At 38.4% G+C, this 27,078-nt stretch overlaps 1 protein-coding gene across 1 annotated transcript in view; it reads right to left on the bottom strand.

The window, feature by feature from the left end:
- Positions 1–27,078, bottom strand: part of LOC150106172 (serine/threonine-protein kinase BRSK2-like) — a 193,530-nt gene that overhangs the window by 41,598 nt on the left and 124,854 nt on the right. Inside the window, exons 9-14 of the mRNA XM_090393904.1 lie at positions 26,229–26,280; positions 25,935–26,047; positions 24,157–24,263; positions 23,952–24,009; positions 22,793–22,852; positions 4,255–4,475 (exon numbers count right to left, since the gene is read on the bottom strand). Of these exons, the coding sequence (XP_090250030.1) occupies positions 4,255–4,475; positions 22,793–22,852; positions 23,952–24,009; positions 24,157–24,263; positions 25,935–26,047; positions 26,229–26,280 (611 nt within the window). The remainder of the gene's footprint in view (positions 1–4,254; positions 4,476–22,792; positions 22,853–23,951; positions 24,010–24,156; positions 24,264–25,934; positions 26,048–26,228; positions 26,281–27,078) is intronic.

Below are 27,078 nucleotides of genomic sequence, written 5' to 3'. Positions count from 1 at the left end.
AACAGTGCAAGAATGAGAGAGTGTCTGAAATGAAGGAAAGAGTGTTGTATGGTGACTCGTTATTAAGAGGGGTGATAGATGGCAGTGTAACTAAATCGTACTTACCGTGTGCGAAATTTAAGGATGTAAGTGAGAGTATTAGAGTGCAAAAACAGAGGGTGAAAGAATTAATAATTGTGGCGGGTACGAATGAATTGAAAGGTGATAAATTTTTTATGAGAGAGGACTTGAAAGTATTGTTAAAGGTAGCGAAAGAAAAGAGTGACAGAGTTAGAATGGTTAGTCTGTTGCCGCGGTATGACAGAGAGGAGTTTAGGAGGAGGGCCATAATCGCAAATGACATTATGCGTAGGTTATGCAGGCGGTGTGGTGTGGAATTTGTGGACGTGTGGAATGAGTTTGAATGGCGAAAGGACTTATACAAGATGGATGGCCTGCATTTGAATGGACTTGGTGTGCGGAGACTGGAAAGAGTGTTGCTGAATGAAGTGAAAATGGATGTGCAAAACCAGGGAAACTAGAACTACCAAGGAGGGGGGGGGGATGGATATGCAGACATCAGTGAGACAGATGAGTGTAAGAATGTATATAATATACCAGAGCCAGCACTAAGGACAAAAAATGGGAATGGGTCATTTAGAATAACGCATCAAGATAGGGGTGGGACAAAGGGATCACTGCAATTCATGTATACTAATGCCAGGAGTATTAGGAACAAGAAGGAAGAATTTTTGGCCTTGATTGGCTCTTCCTGGCCACAGGTTATTGGCATTAGTGAAACATGGCTGACGGAAGAAGATATAGTTAGTGGGATAAAATGTGTAGGTTATAGTGTGTTTAGGAGGGACAAAGAGAATAAAATTGGGGGAGGGGTGTTATTGATGATAGCTGATGAACTGCAGCCAAGGAGAATTGAAGTTGTATCGCAGGATAGAGAAAGGAGCTCATTTGAGGCTATTTGGTGTGAGATTGAGACTGGCAGAATAAAATATACAGTTGGGTGCTGCTATAGACCGGTGATGGAATAGATGGTGGAGATAGTATGCATAAACAAATTGATGAAATGAGTGGAAGGAGGGTAATTATTATGGGGGATTTCAACTATGTATGGTAACATTGGTTGGACGGAGGAGAGGACACATGTGAGGAAGGAAAAGGATTTTATTCAATTATTAAGGGATAACTATCTGAGACGGCATGTAATTGAAAATACTAGGGGTGTGAGAGTGCTTGACCTAGCATCTGAGAATTTGACTGTAATGAATATGACCATGTTGACCTGGGAGGTGGCTAAAGGTGTGGAATTTTTGATTAAGACAGGGTATATGTGGAATTACCCTGCTGGCAAGTATGACAAGCTTAGGAGATTGCTTCGATCAGTGCCATGGCATGTACAACTGCAAGGGCTGGACGTCAATAGAGCATGGGAAGTGGTCAAGGAGCATTTACAGGAGGTAATGGCTGATTGTATACCTAGGGTCCGAATAGTAAAATAAGCAGGGGTTAAATGGATGAATAACACCATTAAGCTTGAGCTGCAAAAAAAGAAACAAATGTGGAGGGAATTTAAAGAAAGGGGTGACCTGCAGGCACACGAACGGTATAAAGTACAGGCCAGAAAGGTAACGAGTGTGGTAAAAAAAGCAAAAGCGGATTATGAAAGGAAACTAGCTTTGCAAGCAAAAGAGAATCCCAAACAGTTCTTTCAATATGCTACAAGCAAGAAAAAAAACTGTACACGGCAAAATGATTTTAAGGAATGACGATGGTAAGGAGGTCACTGAATCAGTCCATATAGTGGAGTTACTGAGCGCGCACTTTGCAAAAGCATATCATCCAGGTGGTGACATTGAAAAAATGAAGGAACCATTAGTTTATACGGGAATAGTGATGAATGAAGTGGAGGTGACTAGTCTATTACAGAACCTTAATGTGAAAACATCTGTGGGATTGGATGGTATACCGGCACGGGTCTTGCGTGAAGCGGCTAAAGAATTATCAGTGCCCTTGACCATGTTGTTTAATCTGAGTCTCAGGTCTGGTTTAGTCCCGAAGGTGTGGAAAGAAGGGAAAATAGTTTCACTGCATAAAGGAGGATCCAAGACTATGGTTGCAAATTACCGACCAATCAGCATATCAGGAGTCGTTGTCAAGGTCTTAGAGAAAGTAGTCAAGGGAAAAATACAGGAATGGATTGATGAAAACGAGATACTGTACAGGGGACAGCATGGCTTTGTGAAGGGTAGATCATGCTTCAGTAACTTGCTCAAGTTTTATAACAAGGTGACAGCTGAACTGGATAAGGGAAATGGGTTTACAGTGATACTGCTGGACCTGGCAAAGGCGTTTGACAGGATACCACATGGAATACTAATCCGTAAACTACAACATATGGGAATGGATATAGGATTGGTGAGATGGATAGGTGATTGGTTGATAGAGAGATATCAAAGAGTAGTTTATTCAGAAGTAGGGTCCAAAAGACGGCCTGTGACTAGTGGTGTGCCGCAGGGTTCTGTTCTTGGACCATTGCTGTTTAATCTGTTCATTAACGATATAGGGAAGGATCTAAGTGGAACAATTCATTTGTTCGCTGATGATGCAAAGTTGGGTAGGGCAATAGTGAATGCAGACGATGTCAAAGTCTTGCAGGATGAATTAGATAGATTGGAGTTCTGGGCTATGGAGAATGGATGTCAATTTAATGTGACAAAATTTAAGGTTATGCATTTTGGGGCGAAAAATTTGGCAGCAGTATACCACATTGGTGGAATTGTACTCCAAGAGATTGATGAGGCCAGGGACTTGGGAGTGTTGGTGGACAGGGAGATGAAGTTTAGGGGGCACATTGCAAAAGTAGCTAAATCAGCTCATCAACTCACTTGGTTGTTGAAAAATACCTTGACGAGAAGAGACAAGCAAGTTATTGTACCTTTGTACCGAGCCTTGATAAGACCTCATCTCGACTACTGTGCCTAGATTTGGTCACCTCGGTTCTTTCTTGATTGGGAGGAGGTGGAGAGGATCCAGAGGCGAGTGACTAAGATGAAAACAGGTCTATGGAATGAACCATATGAGAACAGGTTGAAGATTTGTGGGTTGCAGAAACTAGTTGATAGGCGGAGGAGGGGAGATATGGTTGAGACATTCAAATTGCTAAAGGGATTCTATAGGATTAATTCAGAGGATATTTTTGAGATCAGGACTGGTGGTGGGACACCTATGGAAGCTGGGCAAGAGTGTGGTTAGCAGGGGTGTTAGAGCTGGGTTCTTTACTTTTAGAGTGGTAAATGAATGGAATAAGCTGCCAGAGTCTGTTATGGGTGCTATGACGGTGAACGAGTTCAAGACAAGGTATGATAGATACTGTATGAATGTAAACGCATAGTTGTGTGGACATGATGTTTAGGGCCTTCCTCGATGAGTCTAAGGACTCCTGGAGTCGCCCGAAATAATAATAATAATAATAATAATAATAATAATAATAATAATAATAATAATAAAGTAGCTCATAAGATTTCTTCGTTATTGAAGAACACATTAAGAAGTAGAGATGATGATATCCCTCTTTATAAGAGCTTGATACATCCACTTCAAGATTACTGTGCTCAAGTCCTGTCTCCTGGGTTTCTTGGGGATGAGGAAGCGGTGTAGAAGATTCAGAAGCGATTTACCAAGATGGTGAATGGCCTGTGGAATGTTCTCTATGAGGATAGATTGAGGGTGTGTGGACTGCAGAAGTTGGTTGATAGGCGAAAAGGGGAGAGATATAATAGAAGCTTTTAAGTTACTCAAAGCGTTTAATAGGTGAAGCAGGGGGAATTGTTTTAGCAATTGGCTAGAGGAGGAAGATCAAGAGTTCCTCCTTGGAAATTGAGTAAAAGCGTGGTTAGTAGGGCCGTGAAGACTGAAGTTTTCGATTGGAGGGGGCTGGTGAATCAATGGAATTACTTGTAGTTGCGTTGCTAATGTCAGTTGTTAGCGCTTTGTCTCTTAATGGGCTCAGAGGAGAGGTATGATAGGTTGTGTGGATAATTTGGATCTCCCGCGATGAGTGTTCGGACTCCATCGTGGTGCCCGTGCAATAATAATAATAACAATAATAATAACTTTAAATATATGTGATCGATATATCAAACCTCATTAGAATAATATTGTAACTGATTTCTGTCAGACTCACACGATAGGACAAGGGGAGAGAGAGAGATAGATAGATAGAGAGAGAGAGAGAGAGAGAGAGAGAGAGAGGCTTACTCTGGAGTTTTCTTCTGTGGAATCGGGGACTGCCCAGGAAACTGTTCTTTATTGTGCTCAGTCTGGACTTCCAGTAAGGTTGGTTGATGCTCGGAGAACCTGGAGGGGTGTTCAAGGGGCTTTCATCGGGAGTGCCTCTAGGGGTTGGCTTTGGAGAGCTCAGCGGGGAAACTGCAGGACTCCCCACGTGAAGAGTGTTAGTGCTGCTACCTTTCCGGTTTCTCCTGCAAGAAAAGATGTACGTTGAGGGACGGGAATCTGAGACTCTGTTACCCACCCCACTTTCACTGCGAGTGCGTTAACACAGCAGATAAACTGAAAACATTCCCTCCACGGCTAAGGAATTAAAACTCGAATAAAATTACTGTCATTGTCACATGATATGAAGTACCTTAAGCATGCGTTCAGCTTGCTTGACGCTTATTTGCTTGTCGTTAAACTGGATAACAAATAGTTGTGAGAATAGTTTGACTCTATTTCAGCCATGAATGGGAATTATTGGCTTAGTTAATTATCTATTCTTATTCTTATTCTATTCTTAGTTAATTATCTATTATTATCTAGTTAGTAAGGAATGAAAATTTTGTTGACCTCCTGGAAATGCTTTGGGATTTATTCGATAAAATCCTAATTTGTATCACTTCAAATTTATATTCTGCATTCTTATATAGTACTGTCGGTGAATCTCTATTCTCTGTTTAACTTGGATATTTATCTAAGTAGCGAGAGGATTTTGAAACTTCTCCTGTCTCTTTTATTAGGCGATTTCGTTTCATGTTTGGGTTAAGAACTGTAGTGTCTTTCAAGAAGTTTCAAACTGAGAATGCACTTGTCATCAAATCTGATTTTTTGATAGAAAACCTGGCAATGTACCGATCGCGAAATTTGCCACCACTCAGCCGCCGATTTAACTGTCTCGCTAACACGGAAACGAATTACAACAGAGAATTATCCACTGAAACGTTATTAGAGAAGGAACATGTTAGCTAGAATCCTCTTAAATGATAGAACTTCATTTCTTGGTCCCAGTCATTAACGGTAAAGCCTTTGACTGCTAATTCTTTCCGCATCTGTTGATATGTACAAAAATAAATAAATAAATAAGCAGTTCTAATTTTCACTTCTATGCTCTTTGTGATCTTATGCAAATCAGAGTAGCATATAAATTTTGGAAGCCATAAATTTATTGTTCTCAACAGAAAACACTCTTTTCGCTTCTTAAATTAATAGTCCGTGGGTACTTGTCATTGCTATTCGGAATAACCGAACTTTATGTGACTTTCCTCCACATACTATTTAGTTTTAAGCCCTTATGGCGTATCCGACAGATTAAGCTGTAAGGGCTTGAAACTAAATGGGATTTCCATCAAATCTACATACTCAAACCGATGAGGTCTCAACTGTTCTCACACGAAATGAAATTCGCTTGCTGACATCCAGGGATTCGACTTCAAGAAAATCCATTCCATTTGGACTTTATGACCCGAATTGTCTTTCAGGACACACCAGTATCAGTCCATTATTACATGAACGACCCACGCTATGGTTTTTGTTCGACCTTAAAGACGAATAAACACGATTCACAGAATAATAACTACATTAATAATTGGAGTAGCAAAGTTTTTTCTTAGAATTTTTCTTCTGACCAATCGTGATGATCTAGAGGTGCAGAAATAAAAGCAACAGGACTTCAGCCGTCACCCGCGATTCAGCTTTTATTTGTGCAGTCCTACCGTTTAGTCCTGTCATCATTAAGCTAATCAGGACTGCATAAATAAAAGTTGACGACTGAAGTCGAGATACAAAATTTCATGTTTCTTTATTGCGTTGCTCTTCTATCTGGTTGGGGTGTTGCTGTTCTGATCCGGCTTGTGACCTAAATTACTCAAAAGCTCCTGTTGACATTGCAATAGCTGATATGAAAACCGTTTTCAATATAGATTGGATTTTGTAACGATAAGAATACAGAAAACCACACTTCATTTCCATCAAAATATCGAGTTTATATTGTTCATGTATTTACAACTTACAATAGCTGAAAATAACAACAAAAAAAAGAGAAAGAAAACCAAATTCGGTTGTTGCAACTCGAGTAGTCTTTCAAATCATAAATCGCATCTTCTCTCTGTTATCGAAGCCATTGATTACAAAAAGCCGTTGTAAAATGAGCTCTGCTAACTTTGCATCCTGTCTACTTGCGTACTTTTCAGTAGGCAAGAAGAACGCAGGAAGAAAGTGCTCAAGTTGTGCGCACAAGAAAAAGAAAAGAGGAAATTTGTGGAATATGCAAAGAGCCATGGATTGTGTATAGGAATATACAATCCCTAGGAATAATATAGGAAATACTTTCTTTATAAACAGAAATCGATTACATTATAGTGAACGACATGGAAATATTAGAAGATCTGTCTGTTGTCAGCCAGTTCAACTATGAAAGCGATCACAGGCTTATGTGATTAAAGATAAAATAAATATCAAGAGAGAAAGAATGAATTTTGTAGTGAATACTCCAATAAACGGTGAAGATGTAATAAACCACATAGAAAAATTTGAGAAAATAATGGATGGAAGGAAAGATTTATTGGATTAAGCAGATACAGCTGAATCATAACAGAAGAATTATGGAACATCCTCAAGTCAGTAGGAAATAATTAAAAAAAATACGGCAGATGGTATAAATGCGGAACGCTTAAAAATCAAGAGGTTCACGATTTCGTAAGAACACACTGGGATGGGGTCAACTATAAAAGAGACCACATCAATAACTACAGAACAATCAGTCTGCTATCGTGTACAAAATTGTTACCTTAAATGGAATCATAAGATTTTTTTAATGCACATGCGTGCAAGCAGGATTTTGATCGAGAGATAAAATCGACGCTGTTAACCGTACGATGAGGGGGGGGGGGTGCTGAAAAGTTTTGATTATCACCATAAAGGAATGGAGGTAGAACCCCGTCTTCTTATATATCATAAAAGAAAAAGAACAAATTATTACAGATTGATGAAAGATGGGGGATAAAAGGTTTTAAGATATGTTCTTTCTTGTGGTTATGTCAGTTGCTTTAATATCATTTTTGATCTACTTGTTTATCAGAACTTTTCATTCCCCGTGTCTCGTATAACAGAAAAGTAAACATATTCCTGCATATTTCTAGAATCTGAAAACACATTTTTGAATCTTCAGTCACAATTAGCAAACAGCTTAAAATAAGAAGCAATCCTAACAAAGTGTATCCGATGGTCGGCGATAGATGGCGATGGTGTAGTTACGATCATTTGGTGGATTGTGAGTGGTGGAGGCAGAGTCATAAAGTAGATGCCTTCCCACGATGAGGCTTTGGACTCCCTGGAGGTGACAAATAATAATAATAATAATAATAATAATAATAATAATAATAATAATAATTATTATTATTATTATTTTATTCACATAATTGATACACAGTCAAAACAAGATATTATTATTATTATTATTATTATTATTATTATTATTATTATTATTATTATTATTATTATTATTATTATTATTATTATTATTATTATTATTATTATTATTATTATTATAACCGGATCGTACTGAAGAAACTCACAGCATACACAGAGACCTTTCATATTATCTCCAAAACATAATATGGTTTTCAGAAAAATAAGGGAACAACATCTCTCTTGGAAGACTTTACAGAGGTAATTAATACCGCATTAGACAAAATTGCCATGGTAGTCTTTATTGATCTAACTAAAGCATTCGATACACTCACACATAAAACCTTGTTAGAAAAGCTGAGGCATGTTGGAATAGATGGGTCTCTTCACAGGTGGTTTACAAACTACCTTCAAAATAGAAAGCATATCACACGCATCAGGTCAAACCGAAGCAGAGCGCTACCAGTAACCTGTGGAGTACCACAGGGAGCTGTACTCTCCCCAACTCTAGTCAACATTTACAAGCACGATATTAATTAGCTACCTCTGAAAGGTAAGATATTCCAATACGCAGACCATACAGCTATAATATCCATCCATAATAAGGCAGGCATAACCCAAACAAATATGCAACATGACATAAATCTGATGACAGACTGGCTCACAAAAAATTCCTTACACCTAAACTCAGAAAAGACAAAATTAATGATATTCAGAAATCCACTGACTCGACCAGTTGATAACAAATATATAACTATCCAACATCCACTTTCCAACATGAAAAACACACAGAACAGCAAAACCACTACAATTACTCAGCTTGAAACAATACGATACCTTGGAATTTACTTCGATGCAGATAGGAACTGAAATAGCCACATAAACCATCTACACAACAACTCCGAACAATAACTGGCGAACTCTACAGGTTAAAAGACATAGTTCCCATACGCCTGACAACACTAATATGCAAAGCACTATGCCAAAATATACTAAGATACGCTATAACAACGTATGCTTTCTGTGCACCCTACAAATTAAATAGATTAATGTCGCTACAGTACAAATGATAAAACTGATCTTTTTGGAATAAAGAGAAAATCACGACCTTATATACATTGCAATGGCAGAACACAAAATAGTGACAGCATAACATTTATGTCACTATGCAGCTTTGCTAAAACATTATTTCGATGCCAACTACAGGGCAGTGAGAAATACATACCATATAACAAGACCTCAGACTACTAATTATATCACATATAAATACAATAATCACTACGGAAAGGCCACGCGAAACTTCTACATCCCAGACATGATAAACATTTTACCTTTCGAATACAGAAACCTTACAAACTACAATAGCCTGAAAAGAGCTCTAAGGACATACTATGAACAAGAAACACGCGTCCAAAATACCATACAAACTTAATGAAACACAATACATTCGTTCAGGCTTCCAGTTCAGCGACGCATCAAGACATTCCAGGTTGTCGTGTGTGCGTGCGCCTGCGAATTTCTCAATCAACGGCTGCAGTGGAAATCAAGCCAATTAAACATAGATTTGATTCCATAGCTTCCTAGCACAGCAAATAAACCAATAAATAATAACTGGTGTCATCCTCAGATAAGCTCACAAATAAGCTTCGAAGATGAAAGCTGAGAAAATACATCTCATCTCATCCAAGATAAAAAAAATAAATAAATAAATGTATCACATATAAACAAATGTATGTAATATTGTATCATATGTAATGATAAGTATGTAATGTATGTATCATAAAAAAATATAAAAAAAGATAATAATGATAATAATTTTTTTTTTTTTGCAATAACAATTATAATAATTTGTATGTATCATATGTTATAAATTATTATAATTGTTATTGCAAAAAAAATTATTATCATTATTATCAGAATACATGAATGTATCAAATATAAACAAATGTAAGAAATGTTGTTTCATATTTAAACAAATATATGTAATGTTGTATCATACGTAATCAAAACTATGTAATGTATGTATCATATGTAATAAATTGTTATTTTTTTTTAAAAAAAATGTATGTGATGTATCTGAGACAATAAAATGTTTTAAAAAAATTATTATTATTATTATTATTGCCAGCAAAGGTTGATCGATTAGTAGAGCCTCTCCTATTAATGGCTCACGCAAAAAGTTAAGCAACGCGGTTAGTAGTTGGAAGGGATGCTGTTGGCACACTCTCCCTCGATGAGTCTTTGGACTCCCTAGCGTTGTCAAATAATAATAATAATAATTATTGTTATTATTATTTTATCAAATTATTATTATCAAATAATAATAATAATAATAATAATAATAATAATAATTATTATTATTATTATTATTATTATTATTATTATTATTATTATTATTATTATTATTATTATTATTATTATTGAAAACTTTATATCGAAACTCAGCAGCCATTACTAGAACATTAGGGGAAGAAATTTATTGGGAGAGGAGTAAGGAAAGGAGATCCTATATCACCCAAACTGTTGTCTGCTACATTAGAGGTATTTATGGGAAAACTGTGGAATTAACATCAATGAAAAAATCTCAATGACTTACGTTTTGCAGATGACTTTCTTCTTTTGGCAAAAAATAAAGAAGAGGAAATGCCAAATGACCGAGAATCGAACTAAATCCAAACTACGACAAATTTAGATCAAATCGAAATAAGATTGACTGAAAATCGTATAGAAATTGCGGCGGGTTATGTTTACCTCAATCAATCAGTTTTAAGGAAAAACAAAATAAAAAATAAACGAAAGAAGTACGCAAGGAAGCAAAGCGTTTAGGTTGCATGAAGATTACTAATTAGGATATTTGTCTTTGTGTTTAAAAAGAGGGCGCTTTAATATGTGCATTATTCCAGTATTTATCTATGGAATGGGACACATTGGCAACGACTAAATAACAAGAAAAAGAGGTTGGGCGTGGACAAAAGAGTCTGTCTTAGAGAGAAGAAAGCTCCATATAACAAAGATACTAGAATAGGGAATGGTAGCCTTAGAGAGAGAGAGAGAGAGAGAGAGATGACTGTAGTGTCAGGCATGTAAATAGAGGTGGGCTGATCATATTAGCAGTTTGACAGAAGAAAGATAGATATCATTAAGCATCGAGTGGACACCAAGAGAAGGAAAGGTCGCCACATAACAAGATGAGGGATGACCTACAAACGTTTGACATGAGATGGTGGATACAATCAAACAGAAGTGGAAAGTTAATTGGAAGGCTTTTTAGCCTCTTTCCATCCAGAAGTGGATCGAAAGAGACTAAATAGAGAGAGGAAGATTCGGACATGTTTAATACAAAGAATTTGTTAATTCTTTGTTAATTTGTTAATTCTAGGTGTCCAAAGATGCATTTTGCACATTCATTTGCTCTGCATTTTTTTTTCTTTTAAATATGATAACTTTTAGTGAAATTAACTACGTTCCTTTATTGTGCTTTTGTGGATAAAGAACTCTCAAAGCACGTAACGAAAGAAAAGAAAAATGAATTGATCCAAGACGTGAATAACTCGAACATGTTTGAACACGTCTAAACCTGTTTCTAATCAAGAAATGTAATAAAACTATTTTTTGTAAAGTTTTTCTAGTGCCCAGATGTCTTCTTCTTATTATTATTATTTTGCTGTTGATTTAATTTAGAGGCTGTAAAACATGTGCGAAGTGCTTTCTTTGTGCGCTGTAGTAACATGTGTTAAGCACATTAACATCAGAACATTATCGCACAGCAGAGGCTGCGCGCTACTTCCATTAATGAGAGCATGAAACGGAAGACAAAAAAAAAGTAGACTCGTCATTATGCCTTGCAAATTTCAATGGATTCAGGATAATATTTCCGGATTTCAAGTTTTCGAAATGCAAAAGAGTTTGAAGAGTCGTAGAACTAATTTTGACTTATTTTAATTCAATTTTTAACATCGAAGTGTCGAACATTTGCTTTATGAAAAACAAACCTACGTTTTCACAGTACCGAAACTTAGGATATGCTCATCACTTTTTTTGATCTTCCAGTGCCTACTACGCAATAACTGCTTGATATTGAAGGGCTTACGGATGATGAATCCCCTGTTTTCTGTGGGAGAAGGTGATCGAATGAAGGCTTCTATGAAAGTTTGAACGAGCATCAACTGATACTTGTTGGCAACTTAACATGATGATCTAAACGGTCTGCGAACTTCCCTGATCGCATTATCAACAATGCATCTTAACTGCACGATGCAGAGCAGATGGACTTTTTTTGGATTTTTGGAAAAATGAGCCCAAAGATTGATTGGCGCTTGTCTGTAGACTCTTCAAGAACAACATTAAAAAACTTTTGTTCCGTAATGTCTTCCGAAAGGAAGGCATTATTTCTTTTTCACATAAAGTTCTTGTTGGAAAAATATTTTATGCCAAGAAGAGAGAGACAGAGAGAGAGAGAGAGAGAATCATAAACTACAAATTCCTCAAAAAACCTCATAATTGGAAAAAGGACCGAATTCAAATGTTTGATTGCAGTATTCCAGAAGCTTAACTTAACGAAGATATAATTAACACTGTCCTCTTTTATGCGAAACTATTTTATTCTTCTTCTTGTTTATATAGAAATATAAACTTTTATAGTTTCTATATTCGGCATGAAACTCTCGTAGTTTTTCTATTCGGCTTTGAAATAATGTTAGATTCAATATCCACTTAATTTGAATAATTTTGCATCGCCGAAGTGAAGGCATTTGCTCTTTATTTCAGTAATTAAGCATTGCATTGTCAAGAATATTTTTTCCAGAAGAGACTGGACGCTAGAGGGCGCAGAGCGAACACCTGTTGCTGAATCTGCTCCGGTTCTAAATGTAACTAATTGCCTTCATATGACCTTTAAAATGTGCTCAAATGAATCATCTCAGTAATCTGAAAAAGTATACGCATTAATCATCGAAATCGATCCAGTGGTAAAACTAGTTCTTCAAAATTCAAGTTCCTGCAGAAGAACAAAGACCATAGTCACTGACACCATATAATCTTTCCAGCCCCTTGCTGAGACGACCGCCATTCTCACCTAAACGATACCTACTAATCCTCCTTCAAGGTCAACAGCTGAGTCATGTCCGTTGCCAACTTTTATTTTATTCTTATGGCTACATGAAACTGGTAAGTGAAAAGTACAATCACAATTTCCAGAAACGAACGATGAAAACCTTAACATATAAAAGCTCATTACATAAAAGGCACAACCTGCTTTCTAAGTCTTTCTTTTTTTTTTTTAAATATAAAGCAAAAGTAACTTGTCATAATTAAGCCAGGGACAATTATCTTCCTGCTGCACCAAATATGACATGACTGCATGTTCTCACAACACTTCACAACATAAAAGTTGCTGTATCCGAGGTTTAAGGAGAGAGCAGTTGTGTCTTGTGTGAGAAAACTTGATCCATTAGAGGAGGCCCATTTCACACTGCATCATCATCTTCTAACATGAGGAGAAGTTCTGTTGATATGAGAGTGACTACTAGAATAACGTCTTCGTGGTGAGACGGGACCGTGATCTTCTGTTTCCTCCATAACCACCGCCGCCACCATACCAACTACAGGTCAGGCTGGAAAGCCAATTCAAGGGCTCATCCGTCACTTTGTGGATGTCCTGTAGGTCACCACCTTGAAATTGGCGCCTTGGGCAGTCGTACACAATCGTACACGAGTCATTGCCAACTGCAAAAGTAAGATAGACAAAAATAAAGTACTGCAATGTTCTTTTGAATGCGGCGAATATTATCATCCTGCATGCGTGGGTGGAACAGAATCTAATTTTCGTAAAATGTCCAAGGACAAGAAATTAAAATGGAAAAGCCAGAGTTGCATTAATACTTCTCCCCCAAACGACCTTAAAACTACAAGTAAACTAAAAAGAAGCAGCGACGGTTTAGATTTAACTAAAGCAGTAAACAAAGACGATGGAGAAGCTGACGTGAGGGTTTTCCTAAGAAACTTCAGGGAACAGATTTTAGAAGACCTAAACGCCATCAAAGTAGAAACTAAAGACTCCGCGATAAGAAAGGAACTGGAAGTACTATTTAAAGCCGAAATAAATGATTTGAAGGCATCGCTGGAGTATAGTTTTGCATATATTCAAGATCTGAAGATCAAAGCCGAATGCAATGAAAAGATAATTAAAGATCTGCGCACTAAAAACACAGAACTAACAAACGAAAATAAAATACTAAAAGCTCAAATGAACGAACTGAAATGGGAAGTTGATGAAATTCAGCAGTGCTCCAGGTTGAACAATATCGAATTGTTCGGTCTGCCAGAAGCTCGGAATGAAAATGTGCAGAGTATAACTGAAAGACTGGTGAATCTACTTGGAGGAAAAAGGAAAGTCATCTTGCACGCCCAAAATGACTTTCCTTTTTACTCGGAGAAAAACAGATATTAAGCCAGTTATATTATTCAACTAGAAAGCAAGAATATTAAAAATAAATGGATGACGGACGCAAGAAAACGCAAGATTACAGCTCAACACTTTTATGAACAGTTAAAACCGATGCCCGTCTACATAAACGAACACTCGACCAAACTCAATAAGCAACTCCTTTATGAAGCAAAACAAAAGAGAGCAAGTCAAATATGTATGGATAAGAGATGGTAAACTATTCATGAGAAAGAACGACAACACAAAAGAGTTTTGTTGTTCTTTCGGATAAAAGTATACGGATAAAAACACCGCACGACCTCGACGAACTCAGTCAAAGAAGGCAGCAAATCGAAATGTTATCTCTGAATAACTGGAACTTGAATCAAGACCTAAATGGATTTAAGATTCCACATGACCAGCTTACATTCTGATGCAACTGTCAACCGTAAAAAACTGTATAATCTAACCTCTGTAAAACAAATTTCACACTACTACAAACTGATCCAAGAATTTGAACATACATCATGTCAATATCAGGTCGATAAGGTCACATTTTGATAATTTAAGGTTACTTTTCACAGAGATTGAATCATACGTAGATGTACTAGTCTTAAGTGAAATATGGATCAAACAACTTGAGGTTTATCGTTATTCTCTCGCAGATTACGACAGGTATTATGATTGTCGCGACTATAATTCAGGATTAATTCTACACGCTAGAAAAAATATTTATAAATTTCATAGAAAGGAATCAAATATGCAAATCGCTGAAACTGTAATGATTTACGACACAGCAATGAATATACTTATATTTGCTATACACCTGGCGGTTTTTGGATATTAGTGAGTGTGATATACAGGGGCAGCTCGTGCATAGGCATTGCGGAACTGCAGCACCCCCAATTTTTCTCGATACATAAATATATTTATTAATTTTTTTATATTTGCTTGTAATATTTCATTTTACCATCAACAATTCTGTACAATTCTCTTATTTTGTACAAAAAATAATAAAAATCCATCTTGTAGCACTTAGGAGGGCACTAGCAGCACTGTGTTTACCACAGCGTCATATTGCTACGCGCGCAAGCATATACACCTCATAGTGAGATGCGAGCTATTAGTGTAATGCGGCACTGTCCGTCGCGCAGTTCCACTGTTGTTTATATGCAGTTCGCGCCAGCAGTAGAGTGGTCGTAGTGCTTATCGTGTTTAATGAGTGTATATGTATATATATATATATATATATATATATATATATATATATATATATATATATATATATATATATATATATATATATATATATATATATATATATATATATATATATACACTCATTTTTTGAATAAACTGGATTTTTGAAGAGGAACTTAGTAAATACGGAAGTTGTTTCGATATTTTTTTTTTCCGCATATTTCTCTTTACTTCACTATTCAAGAACGATCTTGACAAATACTCCTAATTATTGGCCAAAAAAATCCAGCAATCCTCCTTTATTGTTTGGTAGAAGAATCTTGTCCAAACTGGATATCAAAGTCTCTTTTCTCAACGTTCTTTCTCCAACTCTTTTAAAGATTTCTCCAGAAGTGACTCCTGTCACCTTCTCATTCCGGTGTTTTCAATCCTATAACCTGGAAATTAGCTCGTGCTCAACCCATTGCTAAGAAGGACGAGAAGCCTCTACCATCAAATTAGCGTACATTTAAATTCTTCCTGAAGTAAAGTCAAAACCATTAACTCTCGACTTCTACGCTGCGTGAAGCACATCAAGTAATCGTATTTCTCGTTGATGACCTTTAGGGCATCTGCCTGCTATGTCACGGACAATGCTAAATGCCACGGAAATGTTTCGTATAATCTCTAGATGGAAATGTTTAGTGGGTTGCTCGTAATTTTTCAAACATTTGATGGATTTGCACAAAAGCCTATTAAAGGAACTCAGGGCACCTCTCTTCTGAATTCAGCAACTGGGGTGATCGCGTTCTCTCTGATCTCTCATTATGGGTGATGGTGGATGGACTTGATTCTCAAACCTTGCAAATGTTTGAGAATTTCCACTGTCCTTTTGCCCATCTCTTTCCTTTTACACATCAGCGATCTTCTTCATTTGACTGCAAATCCAATCCAGTACGCAGTTTTGATGATCGCAGCACAGAGATTTCTCTTCTTGTGATTACGCTAAGCGAATTAAAAAGATCACCTCCTTAGCATCTCAGACACTTGAATTTCCCTTTTGCTCAAGACGTTTTATCTCTGAATAGCTAGTAAGTATATTGAAATCAGAGAGCCATTGAACCGTAGAATATGGTTCTCAAGTTTGTGTTGTATTCCTGACTTCCTAAAATACCGAGTTGGTACACTTACTTCGTTACACTCTCTCTCTTTCTTATTCAATTTCTTCTGCTTGCATTTTCTAATCATTTTTCTACGGTTGCTCTTTATCAGAACTCGCATCCGTAAAATCCCCCCTTCTGTTCTCATTCTGCTAACGTAGCAGACATATTAACACTCCTTAAGCGATTCAACTGCATACTCTGAGAACAATTTTTTCATAAAATTGCTTACATTCGTGTTATAATACAGGAAATGAGTCTTTCTAAAGACATTTGATTCTGCGGAGTAGTTCCAATTCCAGGAAACACCGAAGTTCAAAACGTTTCCTGGGTGGGTCAGCCCTTTAGAGGGATGTTACCACCGATGACATCAGAATTATTCTGCCAAGGCTACGGGAATTGTGCACGCATGAAGAAAGCAAGAATATTTATGAACATAATCAAATAGCGTGTTGTTCCTCCATAACAGCTCTGCTTCATTGTGTATGCGTCGTTAGGAATTTTCCACTAATTTCTGGTGGAAATTTGGCGAATGGAACTGTGAACCCTCTCTCTATCATTCGGAACTGTGTTGCGACGGCTGCAATGTTCTGATGCCATTCTTTGCAAACCCATGTTTGTAAAGATTGAAGTTTTATCGCATTGGAAAATGCAACAGCCTGTTCCAAAAAGTGTAGGACATACACTGTTATCCGCAATACAGATGCTGCTGGGATCCAGCAGTTTAGTTTAATGCGCCAAAAACAGTATATACGAATATCGGCCACTGAATCAGAAACAATGATTTCTGCATAGACACGCGACTACCAATACCGAATCTCTTCAATTCCCTGCGCATAGTTCGGTGAGATATGGGCCGGGAATGACCATCATTAAAGGCTTCGGTTAATTGCTACACACAAGAAGTTCTGTTTGTTCGTACAAGCCTTCTCAGGTGACCTTGTTCCGGACAGACCGTCTTAGGAATACAGGTAGACCTCTTAGAAAAGCCGTGTGGGTTGTTTTTCTACTGATTAAACATTCGGGATATCTCACCTTTTGAGAAACCAGTCGTCTCTGCTGTTTTCAAAGTAGTGGCCATAACCAGACGGGCGCCTACAATAACCCTTTATCGATCTTTCGGAAAAGATCTCCGAAAGATCTTTTGTTTTTCCCATTGCAACGAACGCCATTGACGACTGCTGACCAGCAGCATTCCTAATAATTGCCTCGAACACATGTGGAACTCACCTGATCAAGTATTTTCATATGCATAAAGGTTTCTAATTTCGTATATCTGTATACACTATTCGTACCACAAGCGGCAATTCTTCATCATTGCATCTCTCTTCAAACTTCATTGTTGAAAATACACACTCGATTAAAGAAAACTTGTTTCAAGCATCCCCCTTCGCAAACATGGCTCTTAGGCTAGAACCGTAGCGAGTGGGACCAAAAGTGATTACCGTTTTCCATCGTTCATGGTTTCAGTTGCTGTGCGCGACTTTGCTCATCTCGATTCTCTTTGTAGCCAAACGTTTAAAGTCCTCACTTATTTTAATAGCGTCATCGTTTTCTTTTACAAAACGAAGCAGAAGCATGAAAGATAACGGACTCATAAACGTAAAATCTTACAACCGTGAGTGAGTTAATCGTGTCAGATACACCAGAAATTCTGCTGTAAACGCCAAAAAATTCGAAATATTGATCTTTAGGGACCATTTCAGGCGTTCATCAACCACTATCGTGGTTGGTGAACGCATCAAGCACGTTTCAGTCCTCCATCAACCACGATAGTGATTGATGGAGGCCTGCAACTATCTCCCATCTCATCCTATTAATATATTATTGTATACATCAAACCAAGAACATCAATTTATACATGACATCAAAAAGATGTCATGTATAAAGATTCGGTTTCGCTATCAGACCAAAGTTCCTTCCACAAAAAAAGTTGTCTTATTTTGAACAAGGAAGATCACGCTTCAATTAACCTCACTTTTATTCATACCAAGATCTTCGCACAAAATCTGACAAGGTCAAGAACATCTCTGTTCTTGGCCGTCCGATTTTGCGCAAGAGGATGAGAAAGCACTTAACATGTTTTCATCTGTCCACGCTAACTCAATGTAAATCTGAAATGCGGTCAATCTTAGAATTTTGTTTTCATAAGTGGAACGGTTCACCAAAACTTTCCAAAAATTCTTGATCTAGAAGAAGCTATTCCGGTTTAACCGATGACCTTTTTATCGTGGACACTCCAACAGACGGTCGTTTCAGGCTTATGTATTTTCTGCGAGTACTACCGTGAATGATGTTCCATTGAAATGGCATCGATCGTTCCTCTGCTTTCCACTGAGCCCATTAAAACATCAGCAGCAGCAGCAGCTGCCCAACATTCGTTCGCTCACTTCCCAACTGCTGCCCCACCGAAATAGCTTCCCTTTCATTCCGGCTGCTCCCTCTCTTCTCTGAAAAGTGCTCGTCACGAACTCTTTCACAACGGCTGAAACTTTCAGCTATTCAGAAAAGAATGTCAATATAGTCTTCTCTCTTAGTCTCTGTTACACACACACACACACACACACACACACACACACACACACACACACACACACACACACACACACACACACACACACACACACACACACACACACACACACACACACACACACACACACACACACACACACACACACACTATCATGCTACAAGTTCAGCAAACTCTAATGCAGAGAAATGACATAAAATAATGGAATTTCTACTAGCATCGCTCCTTATTACAAATTTTAGACATTGACGCCACTTGTCATCAGTCACGAAAACAAGAAGAGCTATGTTAAGAAGATCCCCTGAAGATTCTCGAATCCAAAAAAATGTTTTCTTAACGACTGCAAAACTTACTGTTCCCGTGAAAGATCTTTAGTTCAGTACAGAGTGGCACCTTAATGGAAAACCATTTTGTGTATTAAAAGTATTCCGTGCTACCCAAAATGCCTCTACGTGAAAGTGGCTGACCAGATGCGATGCCCAATTTGTGATTTTAATACTTCCAGCCTGCAAGGGATGAGAGATTGTAAGAAGCATGACACGATAGCTCATTCCTACCAAGCTGCATTAGCTGGGCTTTATTTCGTGTATCCAACTTTACTGCTGCTATTTTCTGGTTGTACTAACGACGTTGTTATGCTGAAGATGTTACCACCTTTCATTTGGTAGTAAAAGGTCTAAATTTTATTATGACAGTGAATCGACAAAAAATTCCATTTTGTCATTTTGTTTTTTTTAGGAAATGTTGTGGCTGTCAGCGATCGCTGCTGCTTCGCCGAGTAAGTTTGTTGCATGTCCAGTATAGCAGAAAACTCACTAACATTAACAATAATGAACTAAGCATACTTCAACCATCTTAGAGCTAAAAGGATACACAAAGGAGAACGTCTGTTTCGTTATACCAAACTGCTCATTTAAATTAGGAATTCGTGTGGAAAATAAGGAAAGGGGAATTCCTTTATTCGTTTAGGAAAATGAGGGAAAACTTGTTAATATTTGGAGTTTCAGCTGCAACGAGTTCAATTGCTTCTCTCTGAAAACATGAAATCATGGACCGTGCCTGTTGAACGGTTGCAAAGTTAACTACAACGCTCTAGAACTTGGTTCCAGGACCTGCGTGTGGCATTGACTTACTGCGAACGTCTGTGTGTGCACGCGCGCGAAGGCAAGTTGAAGGGAAGCCACGGATGTCAATTGCCATGAACTGGTGAATGGAAAACTTGACTCTGTGTCTATTTAGAGATAAATGTAACCACACGCGTGACTGTTCAACACTCTAACATTGCAACGGCTTTATTCTGTGCGATCAATAAACACGGGAACACCCAAGGAAAGCGTTAGAGAGGATCCAGAAGCGAGTGGCAAAGGTTGTGGCAAGTCTGTGGAATAGATAGGAATAGGTCGATGCTCTGCACCCTTCAAAAATTGCTGATAGACGAAAATGATGAGACATGATGGAAGCATTTAAGTTATTAAAGAGGTTTTATAGGATTAACACTGAAGACTTTTTTCAGTACATGGCAAGAAGTAAGAGGAAGAGGGGTCACCAGTGAAAGCTCTGCAAGAGCGTGGTCAGCATGAGTGTTAATCAATTTAATGAAAGGCACAATACTTATTATATGACCTTACTGTGTGAATAATGGATCTCCTACGATGAGTCTTCTGAGTCCATTAAGATACCTGTATAATAATAATAATAAACAGAAGAGCGGCTATGATAGTCCCGATGAACAGCGACCATGGAAATATTTCTCGAAAATGAAAATAGCAGAACTGGTCGTCTTCGTAAATGTTAATGCAGTTAGATAGGTTATAGGAGGATGTCCTTAATCAATCAAATCGATCCTTTCTGTTCTGAATCGAGTATTTTAGAGAGTTCTCAGGGACACCACCCTAAATTTGAGAAGAGTAGTTATCGGTTGGAATTAATAGCTATTTAGGAGTAAAGTAATGAATTGAGAAAAAGAGAATCCGTTTGGGATGTCAAGGAGGCCAACTTTATTGATTTATAGACAACGTAATAAAATTTTTAAAGCGCTTTGTGAGTTTAGAGTTTTGCATTCTCGAATGTAGACGTTCCATACAGCTTTACGTTTCTACTTATCATAATTATTACTATTAGAAAAGTAATTATGGCGTAGTATGACATGAGCTGGACATTCTGCCATTGACAATTCAGAGTATGCCACAAAACTCGATTGTTCGCCACGAACTCCAATACTGGGACGCTTCGTTCCTTGCGATCAATAAATACTGTGACATCAGGGGAAAACAAATTAATGCATTTTCAACCAGAACGCACCGATATTGTTCAAGGCATCGTTGGCAACGCAGCAAGGAAAGTAAATACTGCTTTTTTTGAAGCCATCACGTAGGTTGCTGCTGTTGTTTCGGCACTCCCGCAATGGACATTGCGCAACTGGAAATCGGCTGGAGCCACACTCCAAGGTCGCAGTGACTGGCAGTAAAATCAACATCGAATCCACTTAGCCTGTTTAAGGTAATGAGGAATTCATTGACTCTAATTCTGATCTGATTGGAATAGGGATTCCCTCAGTGTCCACAGGAAGAATTCCTGGTGGGGTTAATTGTTGTACAAATAAAAAATTCCAAACTTCAGGCAGAATCCAACGGATTTTGCCAGAAAAAGTATTCTGCCATTCACAGACAGGATTGGACCCGAAACCGCTTATATGTAAATGAGTGTAAGGGTGAAGGCACTCTTGGAAGAAAACAAAAGCCTTGTACCCCCACCGCTCGACTACATCATAGACTCAGAAAAGGCCATTCGTGGTAGAATACGTAAGACAGACAACGCAGAGAAGAGTGATTAAGATTGTCTTGAGACTTTGAAATGCTGAATGCTTACGCGGAAGGGTCTTCTGATATTCTGCGGAGTCAGAAAACTCGACGAGAGGTGCCAAACACATGGAAGATTAGGAATAATACTAGTACTAAATCTGTAAATCAGCTACTTCGCTCAGAGAAAATGCCCGCAATAATGCTATTGCACAATGAGGTCTCTAGACAATCTTCATGTGGACATTTCGTCGCCATGAGTAATAGAAGTTATTTTATAACGACCTGTTTTTGGTAGATGAATGAGTGCCGAGAGGCTGTGAATTGCATTCGATGTATTGACCTGAACCGGAAATATGAAAGGTTATTTTAGTTGAAGTGTAGGAATGAATTCAGACCACGCTATTTCGTTCTACCGGTGAACTGTATATTTGGCTGGAATATTTGTTTGCATTCTTACTTTACCATTCCCGAAACAAATAACAAAAAGCATGCCTGTGAAGTATCCTCGCAACTAAGACGCTTGTATTGTAAGCAGTAGAGTCAAGACCTCGTGTCAACTAAGTACTCGTAGTTCAGAGCCAAGAAGGGCACATCGGGTCGCATTCAGTGTAAGAAGGCGCTCATCTGATTGGGAGAAAGAGAGACCCTTAGATTGGTTCTTCATGTATTCTTCATATCCACGTATTGTAGCAACCTCGTGGATGAACTGTTCCAATGGGCGCATTGTAAGAAGGCGTTTGTGCAGAATCCATTTCAACAAAAACTGACCAAACAAATGAATGAATTGTGATTTCGTACTTACCTTTCGGAATCACTCACCCTGTCCTGTTGTCTCCACTACTTCCGTCGTCTTGTGGTCGGAGTCCCTGAACCCTAAGAAAACCCACCCAAGTGCCGATTCGGTCTCGATCGATCGGATGTCCGTCTTGTTGTGCCGAGGCTGTCTGCTGTTCAGGAAAGTAAGAAAAGTGGAGAAGAACAGAAAAGAAAGAATGAAGCAAAGTAGGAGCCTTACCCGTGCGTATTCCTTCGGGGAACGACGGGGGAGCCATCGCTGAGCAGCTCAAAATTAAACCTTGAAGAAAAGAAGAAAAGAATTTAGTGAAGGGGAAGGGAAGCAGGAAAGAAAAAGTTCATGCATTAAAAGTAGACCTACGGTAGTAGAGGGGGGGGGGATATTTAAGTAAAGGCGCGCGGATAGTCGAATGTCAGTTGAAGTGTAAAAATCGTGAAAATAAAAGCCAACCATCCCCTCGAAAACACTGTCAACATTCTCTGAAAATATCAAATCGTGACTGCTGTCTTCTTCCCGGATATTTTACGGATGCCCATTAGCGAATGACATTCAAGAATTAAGTCAAGACCCTTAATAGGCAGTATTTTGATTATCTTACTTTACTTAAAAAATCCCACATTTGGACTGAGCTCTGGGTCCAAATGTGGGTCCAAATGTCCAAATGTCGGTCCAAATTTTTTGTTATTCCTTCGGCATAAAATTTGATATCGAACTTTCTATGAGTCTCTCCACAGCGAAAGATTCTTTCTAAGAATCTTTCGCTGTGGAGAGCTTGTTGGGGAGACTCAAAGTGTCGCCATATCAAACGAGAGTCGTATGAGTATCTGCTTTCGACAGTTCGCTTGGGGGGGGGGGGTTCTTCTAGAGAGCAGCTGTTGAGTAGAACAGATAATCTCCTCATGAGAAAATAGGGATTCAACCACCTTTATTAGTTTACCCCTTTGTTATTAATACTCGTCAGATGGTCTCAAGTACTCTTCATTTTAAAGCTTTAAGCTGCGAGCCGATAATGAGGTTCAGTTCTCCTCGATTTCGTAAACCACACGCACACTCGACATCTCCTGCTGCCATCCAAGCTCGCAGAAAATGAGAGATTGGTTATGTTTATTAGGGAAACAAATGGCACACTGATTTTGAATGATTTTTGTATGGTCAGTCGTTTATCAAACAGCAGTGGAGAGGAAACTGTGATTTCAATGGCATTCTTTACCATGGAAATAAATGAGTTCAGCTGGGAAAGGGAAGAACTACTACCGCACTCGCTAGATGTGGGAATCCTCTCATTAGTTTATGGCGATCAGGGTGATAGAGTGTGAACTAATTTGTAAACCGACTTAAGGCTAAACAAACAGTGCGACAGAGAATGAAACGCACTCACCTGGAAGCGGACCGTCCGTTCACCTGGCAGGTGTCCACCCTCTTCCTTGGGGGATCAGCTGAAAAACAGAATCACAATGATTTCAGAATCATCAGTGGATAGAGAGACATTTTATAGTACGCATGCACATTCAGAATATTGCTTGGGATGCAGCGAAAGTGTATCTGATGAGTAAGCAGTGGAATTCCCACCAACGAAAACTCACCTGACTCGGACCTGTTCCTAAGGAGGACGTCGCTCTCATCTTCGTAGCAAGGTTTCCTTCTTTTTCTATCCAGCAGCAGGAAGTAGACCACCTTCTCTGTGTTGTGGCTGCAACAGAGATCTCGTTTAGTAAGGGAACACCTTTTAGGCGAATTCCCTACAACTAACCCCACCCTCCTTGCTCTTCCGAAAATGGTATTTGAGAGTGTTTCCGTGACTGTCGGAAGTTTTGTTTTATGCCGAACACAAAAATAAAGAACGTTTCCTAATCAGCTAAGTGATACGAAAACTAAATGAAGGTAAAGAGAGAGAGAGAGATATGGCTAATGTGTAAGTTACGTAAATATTAAAAACAGAACAAAACAATGTCGGAAGTTTGTTTTTTTTTTGTTCCCACTTGGTTAGACTATAAATTATATATTTAGTTTAATCCTTTCTCCAAGTGTAAGCAAACAACGTTTGCGCCTGAAGTATCTTCAGGACTGAGGCAACTCCTGACAAAAGTGGACCAGGCTCTCATCACTACTTGTCTTAGTATCTCCAATAATGCAAAGCACATCCCCTTGCAGACATGTATAATGCTATGCATTATACATGTCCACTAGATATGGGTCACTACCCATATCACTACCCTTGGGTAGTGACCCTTCCTATACTGCATGGCATTATACATATCCACAAGGAGATGTATAATGTATTATACATGTCCTTGTCATATATGTCATTATACAGGGTGGCCATAAAATAACTTTCTCTCTTTGAAGGTATCTGTAGCTAAAACCAATAAACAGAATGAGACCAAATTTTATATTGAGACTTTCTAAGGCATGGGGAGAGGATTTCCGCGGAAAAAAGATTTAGTACCTAAAGTCACCGATAGTGGAGATTTCGGCGCTGGCGGAGTCGAAAACAAGCGGATAATTACATAAAAGGCAGATAAAATGGAATAATAAGATTTCGACGGTGCAAGCGACAGCCGCGTCACTCGTTCCAACTGGATATGTGGCGCGTTACAATGATGATAATAATAATAATAAGTAAACTAAAACAACAACTTGCTAGAGACACAGAAATTAATGTAGTGATTTGAGCTCACAGGAAATAATGTTTTATTCATCAGAATCAGAGTCCCCTGGACCACACACACGAGTTCCATGTTTTCATGGGTCCTTCCCATAATGCATAGCATTATACTGTATACATTATACAGTATAACGCAAAGCATTATACTTTGCATTATGGGAAAAGTGGTGAGAACTTAGTCCGCTTTTGCACGAGTTGCCTCAGTCCTGAAGATGCTTCAGGCGCAAACTTTGTTTGCTTACACTTGGAGAAAGGATTAAACCAAATGTAGAATTTAACACCAAAGAATGTTCTTCTTAGCTAATCAACTTGATTTCATCCCAGTTACCTCTTTTGGTGAGTTAATTCAGAATAAAAAATTAATTGTTCGCAATCTTTACACGAAATGTGATTTTGGTTTGGTGTGGCAGAAGAAGGAAAGAGTGAAACGGAAATTGTTGGAAGTCAGCACTGCGAAAGGAAATCAAACAAAACTAGGAATAGCTACAATCACCCGAATAACTTCTGAAAATAAAAAAGCAAACTGGTTAAATGCTGACGAAAAAGATGTGTGCAGTCAGGAACATCCTCGTACAAAAACCACGGGTAGTACCCACGACCCCCGTCACCGGTCGAGTGTTGTTTTCGTACCCAAAATGCAAAAGAATTTACTAAAAAAGTTTTCGTGAGTGCATAATGCGCAATTTGGATCATTACCTCTGGCTCAGCAGCTCTGCAATTAATTTCTCTTTGTCCTTGAAACAACCTAGTGACGTCATATTGGAAAGCACATCCGGATCTATGTCGTCATCAGCGGGAATCACGTGAGTCTGCGTAAAAAGAGAAAAATAAATAAATCTCTATGTACATACTTTGGCACTAGATGGCGGCACTAGTTCCTATCGTACTATGATTTATTTCATCATTGTTAACGGGACTTATGCGAAAATTAAACATCAAATGACAGTTATTTCAAAGAAAAAAAAAAAAAGAAAATATAAAAAAACTTACCTGCACAACTTCCTTCATAGGCAGCTCCATCTCCAGATCAGTTTTGCTGCCCCTGCAAAAAAACAGAAAATCTCATGAGCGTCCTTGAAAGGCAAGAAAACGTTTTAATGTTAGAGTGGCACCAGGAAATGCAACAGAAATATTTGAAAGTGTACAAGAAGTTAAATAGCCAATCGCGTCATTTCGCTCTCCAGAACTGGGTGTTGCTCATTCCTTTTACTGTTTGCTTCGCTGCATTATCCAATGTTCCCAGTAATGTTCTCGATAAACGAAAGACTAAAATGTCCTCCCGATGGCCTTTCTATGCTCTTTCGCATCAATCACCAACCGCAATGTAAACTCGACCCTCAAAGAAGTCGCCTTACTTTCTTGACGGAGGGTAGCAAAGAATAATTCATAGCTAAAAATCGACCGACTGAACTGTGACATGTGGACAATAGATCCGATGTGATCGTAGATGGTCAGCTCTATTTTGAAATGTAAAATGCTGATTTGTTCCCCAAAAGAATGGGAGCCTCACGTTCGGTGATCCGTTAGTGTAAACCTTCCTGTGAGAACGCATTCCCCTGTTTATCGATGCAATATTTGACCAGTCCTGCTTTCGTTACTGGGATATTACGAAGATTTAGAACAATTTCTTCTTCTTCTGCCCTTCAGATATTAGACCTACTGGTCTGTTATGGAGCTATCTTCAGCCCTTCCAAGCCGTATCCGTCCCGAGGAAAAGTGGCTAGCCATATGCCTCCCGGTGTGTCCTATGTCTGTAGATGCGTGTGTTCACGGGGCCGCTTTGCCTGCTTGCGGGAGGAAAAACCCCAGATAAATTGGAGAGAAAAACCCTGCAGTCCAA

This window comes from Typopeltis vanoorti, chromosome 6 (assembly GCF_054136105.1).
Source record: "Typopeltis vanoorti isolate ZY-2024b chromosome 6, IOZ_Tvanoo_1.0, whole genome shotgun sequence".
In the NCBI taxonomy this organism is placed as follows: Eukaryota; Metazoa; Arthropoda; class Arachnida; order Uropygi; family Thelyphonidae; genus Typopeltis; species Typopeltis vanoorti.
The sequence above is the reverse complement of the archived record's forward strand: the minus strand, read 5'-3'. Positions and strand labels throughout refer to the sequence as shown.